The sequence below is a fragment of the Rhinolophus sinicus genome, chromosome 17 (assembly GCF_057876585.1).
Source record: "Rhinolophus sinicus isolate RSI-liver-muscle chromosome 17, RSI-T2T, whole genome shotgun sequence".
Lineage (NCBI taxonomy): Eukaryota > Metazoa > Chordata > Mammalia > Chiroptera > Rhinolophidae > Rhinolophus > Rhinolophus sinicus.
The window spans coordinates 49,247,672-49,261,145 of NC_142517.1; the positions used below are offsets into that span (position 1 = coordinate 49,247,672).

A 13,474-nucleotide genomic window follows, 5' to 3' on the forward strand; every position below is an offset into this window, starting at 1 on the left:
TTGATTATTCTGTCACAGTCTGGACAGGCACTCTGCTTCTTCCCTATGGCTTTCCTGCTGCCCATCTTATAGCTACTTACGTTACAGTGGGGTTACTAGTAACCCCACTGTAAAGTGAGCATAACAAGGGAAAAGGTGGAAATGAAAATCTGGCTTCCAAAAAATAATATCGGTAAGACACCTGAGAGTGGAGAGCTAAAACACCATTTTTGGATTGTCTGAGTTTCAGCCAATCCTGATTCCCATTGGCAAGGGGAATTGAAAGTTAGAAACAAGTACAAACACATACCACACAGAACATTTATATCCATTTATTTGGGAAATGACCTTGTCTTTAAACTCACAGCTGATAAGGCACACTGTTGCAAACCATGGGGGAGGAGGGCGAGAGACAATCTAAGGAGCCTGTCAGGGCAACGGGTCCACACTTGCCAGTATGGGCAGCTTCCTTGCCTCCCTCCTTACCCCCTACTCCAGAACACCAAGAGTCACGGATTTCAAAGTTCAGTTAGCCTCCTCCTCAGCCCCACTTTTATCATCAAGCTTCCTTTAAAGCAACACGTCTTTAAAAATGAAGTCCCTGTTGTGTGTTTTGGATCATACGATGTCCAAAAACCAATGCTTTGGAATGCGTTCTTCCCAAGAATGAGTATTCCCAAGAATTCATGTAGAACACATGGCCTAAATTAAAGCCTTGGCAAGACTGTTGACCAAACCAAATCAAAACCCTGCAGATCACACCCAAGGGTGATAGTTCTGGTAGGAAATGATGAGTTACTCCTGTAGAGCTGGTCAGTTAAGGTTCCAAGGTCCTTCTGTCCTTGGAAGCATTAAGCCAAGTCTGTGCTAATTCAGTATTGCAGCTGTAGGAAGCAATGGCAGCTAGATAACTGAAATCCAACACAACGAAATAACCCAAGACCAAGTTTTTGGATTAAAATATAAAATACAATCATTCCTGTTATTCTCAGCAAATGACAAATTTAAAAACATTCAGAGGGTACACTGGCTCGTATCTGAGCACACTGAATCCACTCTCCTAGCAGGAGGATGGGGAAGGGATTTCACACAGAAAGATTGAAAAATGTACTGATGGTCATTTGGTTCAGGTGATTCAAGAGCCCTGTCCTGTCCAGATGGATAAAAATTTCTCCATAACATACAGAGTTTGCTCCATTCATATTTAATAGGCTGTTTGTAGTCAGCTTGACTGTCAGGACATGCAACCAAGAGAAAATGTGATGTGATAACATGAGTGTCTGAACACAAAGAGCGTCACAGAAATCAGTGTGCGTTTGAGCTGTCTGTGGAAGTTCTAAGCAGTTTGTCCGTTTTTCCCTTGACTTATGGAAGAGGTAGGTCATCAGCAAAAACGTACAGAAGAAACACTCCTCACGAGAGTAACAAGATGAAGCGTGGTGTCAGTGATGTGGGTACACGTCATCAAGTAACTAATATCATACACCACGGACTGAACAGGAGAACACCTGTCACCACAGCCCATCACTTTGCCAGAGGCACAGTGGACAAGGACGGTCAGCATCCTCTCCAGAGGCAGCTCAGGTCTTGGCAAGAGGAAAGTATAACAGATTATCCTGAGTTCCTCGTTATTCAATAAAATATAAACAGGATTTTTCCAAGAGGTCATCCATTTCACAGATGGTGTCCTGCTAAACCAAGGCTGATTTGAGAACCTGATATAATTCACCTTTTAGAGCGCAGTGTCCTTTATGACAAGACACTGCACACAGATGAACTATCCAAATCACCGGTGGCGGGCAATTGAAAAACAATGAGGGGCTGTAGAGGACCACATCCATTATACAAATAAGCAGGAGTCCAGGGACACAGCAACCAAAAAATCCGCATCACGTGTGCTTTCTACTATTTAGATGATTGGCGTTGCTTGTTCCATTCAAATGCAGGTCTTTCTGACTAAATTTTTTGATGAGGGTTCCAGGAACTAAGGCCACCAGAGCTATGGCCAACAGCTTAAAGACAGTTCCCCAGGAGAAAAGAGCATCCAGAGAGGTCAGGGTTGACAGGATGGAGCCTGTCTGCACACAGATGAAGTTGTAGGGGATTAAACCTGGAAGAAGAACAGGAAGAGCCTGTTACAGGGAGGCAGGGAAAGGAAGGACAACAACTTTTCAGAAACATCACCAGGAATTCACAACCGTAACCCCAGGTCTGTTTTTTTCCCCAACTCCTAACCCCTAAACATATTACCCCTCTCCCTTCTTCTCTCCCACTTTTTCCTCTTCTTTCTTCACTTCCTACATATACGTGCCTTGTTCAACAAAAAGACTTGAGGTGGTTTACAAAAATATATACACTACGATAAGATAAAAACAAATTTTTTTAACAGGAAAAACAAAATGAGTGAAGAATAAAATCAAGGAGTACCGTTAGGACAAAAATGCATAAGGTTAACAAAATTGCATTTGCTAGAGGCGGGCCCCAAAGACCCAAGTAAAGAGAAGTACCAGTATTGTACATTTACAGTTTACTTGCAGAACATAAAAACAAACACGTTTCTTAGAAGTACTACTTCTCATGTTCTATAGTGTTTCTAAGAGGTCATCCAATTCAGTGGATCCCAGAAGCCTGAGCGGTAGCTAGACAGGCTGGTGGCTTAATACCCTGGTGCAGTTGACAAAAACACGCCTGCAGGCACCACCCTAGGGATTCTAGTTCCCTGGGTCTGGTAGAGCACCAGGAGCCTGCATTTTTAAAGGCTCTCCCCGCCCCACCCCGAGATTCTGATTGGTTTGGGACCCCCTGAGAACCCACTCCTCTTCTATAGATGATGTCTCAAGATCTTAGACCACTCAAGGTCGCGTAGCTTGTCAGAGGGAGGCCTGGAACCCTGGTCTCCAGAGTGTCCAAGCTTGGTGCCACCTAGGTTAAAACAGGCTGTTAACCGAGGCACTAAGGCACTTTGCCTGAAAGCTGATATGATCAGAATTGGCTGTGGTAGATTTTGCCTCGGTTTAAGAGCTCAATTTCTCTCAAGAACCCTGTATTAATAGCAGCTGTTCACCCACAGATTGTTATGTTTGACCCAGAAGCCCTCAGTATTCTTTCCCTCCATGCTCTAAAGAAGGTTTAAAAGAGGCAATCCTCGCCTTAGGCTTAAAGAGGATGGTTTGCTTCCAGCGTGGAGAAAATAACAGTCACTGATTTTACAGGATGTTAGTACTTTACCATTTTAGGAAAGGTCATCCAAGGCCCATACTCTGACAAACACTGCTCTAGTCGCAGCCCCCCGTCTGGCCAGGTGGCCCATTGAGGGTAAGTGACTTGCTGAAGGTCACACAATTGTCAAAAGGTAAGAAGGAACTTCACTAGTACCAGCTCTTCCTAAGGCAGGTCTTAATCAGAAAGGGGGCGAAGATATAAAGGAAGTCCTTTGCTCCGTTCCTGCCTTCCTTCTGCCCCCCACACCCTCACTCCAACCCTGCTTTTCCTGCTAGCATTTACTGAGCACCTACTGTGGGCCGAGTCACGTGCTTTATAGATTACTCGTCATCCCAGTGCCTCGCACAGGCTTGGCCCACAACAGGCACTAATCACAGCTGTAGAAGGAACAATCTTATTTTTTCTGAAAGTATTTTTACAGGGTTTCTGGTTCAAGCCTGAGTAGATTTGAAATTGGATTTTCGGTAATAAGCCTTGAAGACGCTCTTCAGGAGCCTGTGCTCTCAGAGGCAGGCACCTGCTGTGTGGCTGCTAAGCCAGGGCGGTCCCCGAGCAGGACAGCCCTGAAGACTCAATGACTCCACCAGCTTCTTACCGATAAGAACAGAGAAGAAGAACTGCGCCATGGGGATGTTCAGAATCGGGGCCGAGAGGTTCAAGAACCAGTTTGGCGTCATGGGGAAAAGTCTCAAAAACAATAAGAAAAAAAACAAGCTGTTCCTGTTCTCCTCCACCTAGAGCCAAAAAAGACAAGGTCATTAAGAAACAGTCTCCAGGTATTGAAACTCTGTTGGGGCCAGGCACTGTTCTAGAAACTGTACATGTTCTGTTTCCAAATCTTCCCACGACCCTCGAGGGTAGAGACCACTTTCCTCATTTTTAAAACAGAGGGATCTGAGGCTCAAAGAAGTAAAAAACCTGCCCAAAGTCACAGAGCCAGTAATAATGGAGCCAGGATTTGATCCCAGGTCTGTGCCTCTTAGCGACATCAAAAGAACCTCTGGGAGCACAGCAGAGGAGGTGTGTGGGAAATGCCTGCCCCTCACTCCCCTCGGGGCCACGAGGTGACTCTCTGGGGACCAGCACTCGGATGTGGCCCTTGCCCTTACCTTCCTCTGCAGCAGGGCCACTTTATCCGGAAAGTAGGACACCACCAGTTGTTTGCCAAACATACTGGAGAGCAGATAGCAGCATGTGGCACCCACCGAGGTCAACACACAGCACAGCAGAAGCCCCAGCCATGGTCCAAACAAAGCACCGGCTAAAACGTTCTGCAAAGAAAACAAATCCTCAGCCTCAGGAACATCTGGCAGCAACCAGTTACCTTGTCCTGGAGCCCAAGAGTCATAGGTTCTCTCCACCCTTCCGGCCAAAACCCAACTCTCATTTTAAAGAAGTGAATGAAAAGTGATGAAAGAGCTGAGACCGACAACCCAGGCTTTGGTCTCTTCACCTTTAAAACAGGGATGAGGATTAAAACCTCAGAGGGTAGAAGAGAATTAAATGGGAAAATAGGTGTACACAGCACCCAGCCTGCCATGTAGGCTATGGAAGCTCCTGCAAACACTGGTGGTCCGAGAAGGCAGAAATGGTATTTGCAAGTTATTGTTACCATTTCAAATGAACACAAACCATGAATTTTCCCTCAGTAAGACCATACAAGTTAGATAAAACATCTTGTTTCCTTGCTTCCTGCTGGAATTTCATCTATGTGGTATGCTAATACTGGGGGTTCCATAGTGACTAGGGCTCTAGTTGACACTCAAAAAAAATCTTAGATGAACAAAAATGGAAAAATGAACCAGTACTTCCTAAATGTAGTGTGGCTGGTAGCCATCATCCTGCCAAACAGGGGATCCAACAGAGAAAGTAAAAGGGGACCCTGGAAGTGAGAAGGTGAGGATCGGCTGAACACCTACTATGTGCTAAGTGCTGACTACATGTCTTGCTCTCCTTACCCCGTTCTACAGCTGAGAGATTAAGTATCGTGCCCAAGACTGCACAAGGCAGAGACGGGATTCACCCCCAGGTGACAGCTGGCTCTGCTGTGAAGAGGAATCAGCTCAAGAGGGAAGGCAGGTACAGGGCAACCACTGACTGTACAGGGAACAGTCAGCCCCTGACCTCAGGCACCACGCACTTCCCGTCTCTCCTGGCGTGGACACATATGCTTTCCTTCCAGTTCCCAACAAAGAAACTGCTTACAGATCCGGCCTGAGCCTGGAATAGGGAAAAGATGCTGGGCCAGGAGAGAGAAGCAGGACAGGGGGAAGCTTTCGGGGTTTCCTACCCCATCACTCAATCATTTAACAAGTGCTAAAGGCCACAGTCTGCCAGGCCATGATCATGCCAGCTGCTCTACACCACTGTTTCATTTAGTCCTCCCATGTGACAACCCTAGGGGTTAATAGGAGTGCCCCATTTTAGAGATGAGGAAACAGGGTTGGAGAAGTTAAATGACTTGCCCATGATTACACAGCTGGGATCCAAACCCACGTCATCTTAACAGATACATACATTTACATGAACCAGCTTAAGATGCCAGTGGGAGGAGAGCACAGATTATTCTGTACAACCTGAGATGGCGACTCAGAAGCATCCAACAGCCAGAGCACAGGCTCAGGTCCAACACTGTGGCTCCAGAGGGGCCGCCTGAAAAATCGAAATGACTTGTCCTCTCCACACCTGGGAAACCTCTCAATACTCTAAGGCCTAACAGCACAACAAACAACTTGCATTTCTTCATCAAACACGTATGAAAGCACTTCCCGGTGCCAGGCAAAGGAATACGAAGGCTGAGAATAAGGAGCAGGCCCTGCCCTCAGGGAACTCACAGGCTAATGAAGAAAGCAGATTAAAAAAAAACACACAACAAAATCAAAAACAGTACCAAAATGCAGAATATTACAGGAGCTCTGAAGAGGAAAACTTGACCTAGCCTGGGGTACGTGTGTCTCTCTCAAGGACAGTGCTCCATAGCTCTCAATGCCTTGGAAACAAAGGCGGCACACCTGAGAGGAAAGGCAGACTCTGCAGCTGGGTGCACACGGGTTCAGACTCCAGCCCTACCTACTCCTCGCCTTGTACCTTGGACAGTTACCTAACTTCTCACCACTTGTTTCTCATCTGTGAAATGTGGTTAACAATGCGCACATTATAAGGCTGTTGGGAAAATTAAATAAGGTCATGAAGGTAAAGCAACTAGGACAGTGCCTGCCACAGGGCAGGCTGTCAACGAATGGTAGCCACAGTAACCTGTCCTCCGGGCTGTGTGATTTACAGCTTAAGGGCCCCTCTACAAAGACAGACGGTAGCTTCCTGACAGGCACAGGAGGACAGGGCACTGACCAGGAAGCTGGAGCCGGGGATGGCAAAGCACTGTTTGTAGAGGTAGGCGCTGCAGAAGAGCAGGATCACATAGGCCTGCTGCTCCTTCCGGTAGTCTCGAAGGACCTCAGAGAGCTCCCGCAGCTCGGCCAGGTCGGAGGGGAACCACAGTGACCTGGGGATTGGGAAAAGCAGATGGAAACATGAGTCCAGATCAACCTAGTACCCACGAAAGTCATTTGTGGCACTGTCTTTCCAAAGTAGATTTATAAATGTGCCCATCATCTGTTCCACTGGGAACACGCCCATAATGGGAGTCCCGGATGACAGGTGACCTGATACAACACAGCAGAGCAGACAGAAGAGCCCTGGTTTGGAAGTAAGAGACCCGGGTTAGCATCTGAACTCTGCTATTATACAGCTGTGTGATGGGGGGCTAGTCCCTGGGCATCAGTTATGTTATCTGAAAAATGAGGGTTGGTGTTGGAAATCACTAAGCTCCCTTTTAGCGCTCAGGTTTTAGGATCTATTCTTCAGAGGCAAATGGATTAATTTTCAGGCAAGTACTAAACATCCTAAATTGCCTGCCTTTCAAGGAACACCCTCTGCCCCACAAGCTGTAGGCCAAGGACAATTCAAACTTCACCTTGTACCTGAGTTACTAGGTAAAACGACTGTTTTATCAGACACTAACAAGCCAATTAAAGATCCTCTGGGAAAGTATATCTGTCCCACACCATAAACATAGTTTGCTTGATAATATGTCAGGCTTGAAACCAACCCTTTCAAAGAGCCTGCTTTCTTTCCGTCCTGTTCTTTATCTGGTCCTCCATGCACTCTGACTCCTGTACAAGGGTTACAGTGTAAAGGCTATTTTGCCTCTGCCATCTGAACAACCCTCGAATCCATCAATGACCCATTATGAGCAAAACCTCCTAGTTCTCATCAGAATGTTTCTCTTAGCATATCTGACACCCACAGCAAAGCCTCCTCAGCTAAAGCAAAAGAATACAGCAACTGAAAACAATTGTCCTAATATTCACATACTAGTAACAACCTTGGTAACGCAATGCTGAGCCAGGCACTCCCATGAACTCTATATATACAATATGCAGCACTCACGACAAACCAGCCTGGTAGGTATTAATTATACCGCCTCCTGCCTCACCCCGTGGGTAAGGAGAAGAGGAAAGGTAGAAAGCCAGGAAGAGGGGCGGGTCCCATAATTCATTCGTGAATAATTTAAAGTTGTTCATGCAACGTTTCTCCTGAAGACGGATTGCCTTACAGTCCCAAGGGTACACCTAAGAGAGATGGGACGGGGAGGTGGACGGAGGAAAGCCGTGAAGAAAGGGCTGCGGGTCCACACAGGGTGAGGGTCTGCTGCCAGCGTGGGTTAGGGCTGAGCCTGGGAAAGCGAAGGGAACGCGAACGGACAGGCGGAGCCACAGCGCGAGCAGAGGCGCGCGGGCAGCGTCCGCCCGGGGTAAGGCTCCGCGTTGCCCTCCGCAAACACCACCCCAAGGGCACCGACCGCGCACCCAGGCTGCACACCAGCGCAGGCGGCAGCACGCAGGTCCCCGCCAGGGCCGACCCCGGCCCCCTGCCCGAGGCTGTGTAGATGCGACCAGGATACCAGACCCCGATGTCCAGCCTAGAACTGAGTCCCAATCCCGGTCCCGACGCTCCCGATCCGGGAACCCGAGTCTCCGATTCCAGACCCCATCCTCGAACTTGGCTCCCTTCCTCTGACCCGAACCCCGGTCCCCACCACGGACCTGCCTCCCGTCTCCTCGGGGGAGCCCAGTGTCGGTCCGCGGGGCAGTCGCGTCGACAGCAAGTACAGGGCGAAAGTGCAGCCAGAGAAGACCAGGAGCAGGCCGAGCAGGGGGCGCATCTCGGCGCCCGCAGCAGGACCCGTGGGACCACGGAAGAGCCTGGAGCCAGCGCCGGGGACCACGGGGCGGGGGGACCCAGCCAGCGGAACGCGTTCGCGGACGGACCGAGGCGGGGCCTGCGCCAGGCCCCGCCCCCCGATCCAGGCCCCGCCCCCGGCCCGGACTCCGCTGGCTGTGCCCCTGGGCCGAGATGCCAGCGGAAAGCAGTCTTCCAGCCCTCTTGGCGTGTGTCCTCCTTCCATCTAGCTTTCTCTACGTTTATCTGTTTCTTTCTCCACTTATTTGCAGGCTCTCTGCCAGGCGCGGGGAGATCCAGAGGCGAATCACGAGCCCTGCCCACAACGAGCTTGCAGTCTAGTGGTCAAGACAGTCTTGTCCCCACCCCGCTGTAACACAAAGAAAATGCAGCCAGTGTAGAATCAGGGGCTCCATTCCATTACGGTGAGACAGTCACGTGACCACGGAAATGATCTTTTATTGATGCCTACTGTAATATGCCCGTTATTGCTCATCCTCACAACAATCCTGCAGGGTTAGTCTTTTTTTTCTTTATTTAGCAGAGGAAAACTGAGTCTCCAAAAGATTGACATCCTCCAAAAGAGTCAGGATTAGAATCCAAGTCAACCTGGGTCCAAAACGAGTCCTACACTGCGTGGATTCATAGAGGAGGTGGGGTTTGAGTTTACCTTAAAGGATGAGCAAGATTTCTACAAGAGAAAGAAAGGAGAGGGTGAGGTGGGGGTCCAAGTAAGGCACCAGAGTCCAGCAAAGTAAGGTGTATGAAAAATGAGTGAGAAGTTGGGGACAAACTGGAAAGCATTTAAAGGTAGGCTGAGGAGTTGAATTTTTCAATATTGCACGTGGTGAGACACCAGCAGAGGTGGTTAAGCAAAAGAATGACTTAGTTCCCATTTTAGGATGTTTGCTCTGGCAGATGATTAGAATACACTCTGAGTTGATAGTTGCAACTATCCTGGTGAGAAGGGACGTAGGCCTGAGCCAGGATAATAGCAGTGGGAATGAAGGGAGGAAGATGGACTGACTGGTAGGACATGATTGATCAAATGGAAGAGACAGTGAGGACTCCAAAATGTTACAAGCCTGACCAACAGAGAGAAAGCATCCTTCTCATATCATTCAAAGTACTTCTTGGGCCAAATAGGGGGCACCTGTCAGAATTCAAACTGTACAAGGTCCTAGCAATTCCACATATAGGTATGCCCATAGGTAGACAAAGATGTATGTTCAAGTGTATTCTCTCAGCTTTGTATTGATATTAAGAGATTGGGAACAACCCTAGGCACATCAGTTGGGGACTAGCGAGGTTCATTATGGTATATTCACAAATAGAACACTAAGTAGCTTCCTAAAAGATGGTGACTCTATATATTCTGATACAGTGCAATGGCCAGATAGATGACTAGGATAAAAATCAAACAAGTTACAGTGTTAGAATAGACACTGACTCATTTGTAAGAAAAAAAAATGATACACTTTATCTTTCCAAAATACTTAAGTATTTATGAATGAAATGATTTAATGTCTGGGATTTGCACCAAAAGAATAAAATGGGAGTTTGTGGGGAGGGACATAAATAAAACAAGATTGTCCATTGAATTGATAATTGTTAAGCTGGATGATGGGCACGTGGAGGTGGATTTTGTACCATTTTCTCTATTTCTGTATGTTTGGAATTTTTCATTTTAAAAAATGGAGGGAAGTGGTCTCAACCCTCCATTCTCTTTCTCTGCCTTCAAACCCTCCATTCCCGCTGCATATGCACCATATCAGTGCATGCCTCTAATGACACTCTTCCCTGCATCTGGCAATCTTCTCTGCCTGGAAAATTCCTACTCTTTCATCAACACCCAGAGCAATTGTCACTTCCTCTAAGAAGCCTTCTCAAGCTCCCATAGTAGGAAAGGTTGGTCCTTCTCTGTGCTTGGGGCTCCCTGTGAAGCATCTCCGTTCCTATTATTGCAAATACTATACCCCATGTCATTATTCATCTCTCCAGTAGACATGAACATTTCCATAAATGAGACAATGTCTCATCTATCTTTTGTCTGTTCCAACCCTTAGCCCTGTGCCTGGCTTACAATTGGCACTTAATAAATATTTGTTCAATGAATAGGTCAGGTCTAGTGAAGAAATGACTAGTTGGTTTGGTACATGTTGATTTTGAGACGTCAAAGGAATACAGGAGGAAAGGGAATGAGAAATTAATGTTATTGAGTCCATGCCAGGAATGTGCTGGGGCAAGGAACAGGGTAGTGAACAAGAAGGCAAGGCTCCTAGTCTCAGGACTTTACTTTCCCTTTGGTTAGGGAACAGCATGGAATGAGAAATAATTATAGAACATGATAAGTGCCATGGAGGAAATAAACATGGCAAAGCTTATTCCACTCCAGAGAAGCAAGTACCATGATTCCACTTATAGATGGGTAGATAAGCAGGTGCTCAGATGAAGTCACTTTGCTAAGTCCACAGCTGTGAGTGCTGAACAGGACTCAAGCCCTTGCCTGCCCCTCCTGAGCCCATGCTCTTTCCCCTGCCCTGTACTGCCTCTCAACAAGCAGGGGAACAGTAAGATTTGGAGGTCATCTGTCTAAAGGAGAGAGTTGAAATGAAGGGAGGGGGGACGGTCTTCTAAGGAGACCACAAGGGGGGAAGTAACAGCAGCTGACATTGAGTACATAGTACATTCCAGACCCCTCTGTAAGCGTTTTATACACACGAATGTATTTATTCCACATAATAACCAATTTGCCTGGCCTTCATGAAGCAGGGACTCTTAACAGCCACCACTTTACAGTCCAGGAAATGGAACCTTAGGAAGAGTTAAGTCAACAGAAGTCACACAACAGCAAACACTAGAATCCAGTCTTTTACCCTCCACTACCTTTGTGAGAGGAAAGACTAAAATCAAAAATCAGCTTAGGAAACAGTGGAACCACTGAAAGAGAACCAAATGGCTCACTCAAGGATGTTGGATGAGAAATGGGGTCTGAGAGCCCAAGAAAGACTGTTAGAAAAGAGCCAGTACTCAGTGTCAGAGCCCATGGAAAAATCAGCAGGGAGACCTGAAGGCTGGGGGATTCAGCCACCACAAGGTGATAAGGGACCTTTGACAGAGTTTTAGGAGGTGCAAACCGAATCTCCCACAGGCTCACTACCCAAGCTTCTACTTGCTGTGCCTGACTTTCCCCCTTAGACTACTGTTCTGACTCCTCCTGCTCAACTTGTTTACTTGGGTAAGAAGCCCTGGACTGGGCTCCGCACTCCCAACCCACCTCCCTCTAATTTCAGTCTCCCCGATTCTCCTGGCCCCCAAGCCAGCACCTGCAGAGCCAACTCTAACCAGCCAGTGCTCTGCACCAGCCTCCATCAGGGCCATTCATTTACAGCACATGCCAAGGCAGCCTGACAAAGGACAGCTGCAAACCTCACCAGCGACACACGCTAGACCAGGAAGCATGAGTGCAAATGGCTCAGGGAAGTGAGAGGGAAGAAAAGGTAAGAGGTTCCAGTGAGAGTGAATTAGCCAGGCACTCACCATGGCTCTTTGTCAATGGCAGTCTACCTCCTTCTCTGGCTTAATCAGTTCTGCATAGAGCAATTGAAAGGAGTAGCTTTGAAGACCTACTTGCTTCCCCACCCCACTCCACTTAACTAATTGGAACAGGATGGCCACCTTCCCCAAGAGGAGGATCCCAGGGCTTGTTCTCCTCCCTGGACTTTGGAATTGGGCCACCTAATGAGTGAGTAGCTGGGGACCCAGTGGTCCCAAGGACCCCAATGGTCCATAACTGCCCTGTGGAGAGAGCCAAGCTGAGTCAGAGAGACTCATTGCCGAGCACTAGGATTAATAAAAGCCCAGGAACTCTTGCTGCTGGAGGCTCAGCTCTGTCCCCATTCCTGTCCTTACTGAGTTTGGCTCTGAGGGTTTGGCTCTTCCTGGATTTCTACAAGTAATCTCTTTAATAAAATCTGGGTTAGAACGAGTGGATTTCTGTTGCTGGCATCCAGTTCCTTGGCTAAGATAGGGTTTTACAGAACTGAGAGCATGGGGCAGGCGCCCATAGATGGGAGGTCCGAAGTTTAGGGTTTTGGAAATCACACAGTTAAGTGTGTTGATGTCTGCATCAGCGGAGGTGACTCCCTCACGCCCTAAGGATGAATCCACTCCATTCTGTTCCACAGACATTTAGTGAGCACCTGCTTTGTGCCTGGCATCGTGCTAGGTGCTAGGGCAGCAAGGACGAAGAAGCAGCAGCTGCTCTTGAGGCACCCACAGTCTCGGAGGGGGTACAGACACAGAAACATTACAATATGGCAAAATAAAAGCAGTAATGGAAGCACATACAGAGTTGGTGGCAAAGGGGGTGGTGGAACGGTCATGGAAAAGCAAACAAGGTGATCTTTTAACCACAGCTTGGAGTCATCTAGGAATGATAGCGGGTCCTGGAGGGTTTTAACCAAGGTGCTGAAATGGAGGACTGGGGGAGAGCAAAGTCTCCCAGGCTTCAGGACAGGTGGGCTTGCTCCGAATGGTGTCCGGAGCATTGGAAGGTTCCAAGAATAGTGGGGGGGGGGGGGGGGGGGACAGCAAACCTCTCTTTTCCCAAGATACCTGGGAAGTGGGCATGGGCCTCCAGAGACAATGGAGACAATAATGACAGAGGTGCCTGGGGGAGAAGGAAGGCAGAGGAGGGTGGGCACTTTGGGGCAAATGGGCTATGGCTGGGGGAGGGGAAGTCTTTACTTACAACTGAACTTGGTTCCACAAGGCTCACAGGATAACGCAAGGTGTTCACTTAATAAATATTTCCTGAATGCAGGCACACTATTTACATAGCTCCTGCCTTGCAGAGCAGTCTAGTGGAGAACACAGGCATCAAATAATCCTGCAAATAAATGTAAAACAATACAACTGAAAAGTACTACAAAGGAGAGGTCCAGTGTGCTAGATGGGAAATGAGGCCCAAGAAGACTGCCCTGAACAGGTGCCGATCGAGCTAAGATCCACATGCTCGAGATAATGGTGA

At 47.9% G+C, this 13,474-nt stretch overlaps 1 protein-coding gene across 1 annotated transcript; it reads right to left on the bottom strand.

Annotated features, from left to right (window-relative positions):
* Nucleotides 1-295: 295 nt before the first annotated feature.
* On the bottom strand, nucleotides 296-8,527 carry TMEM41A (transmembrane protein 41A). Its single transcript, XM_019735884.3, has 5 exons — nucleotides 8,307-8,527; nucleotides 6,550-6,703; nucleotides 4,311-4,472; nucleotides 3,797-3,935; nucleotides 296-2,089 (listed from the first exon to the last, which is right to left on the bottom strand). Exons 1-5 carry the CDS (start codon nucleotides 8,423-8,425, stop codon nucleotides 1,869-1,871), a joined length of 795 nt encoding a protein of 264 aa, XP_019591443.2. The 5' UTR covers nucleotides 8,426-8,527; the 3' UTR covers nucleotides 296-1,868.
* Nucleotides 8,528-13,474: the final 4,947 nt, after the last annotated feature.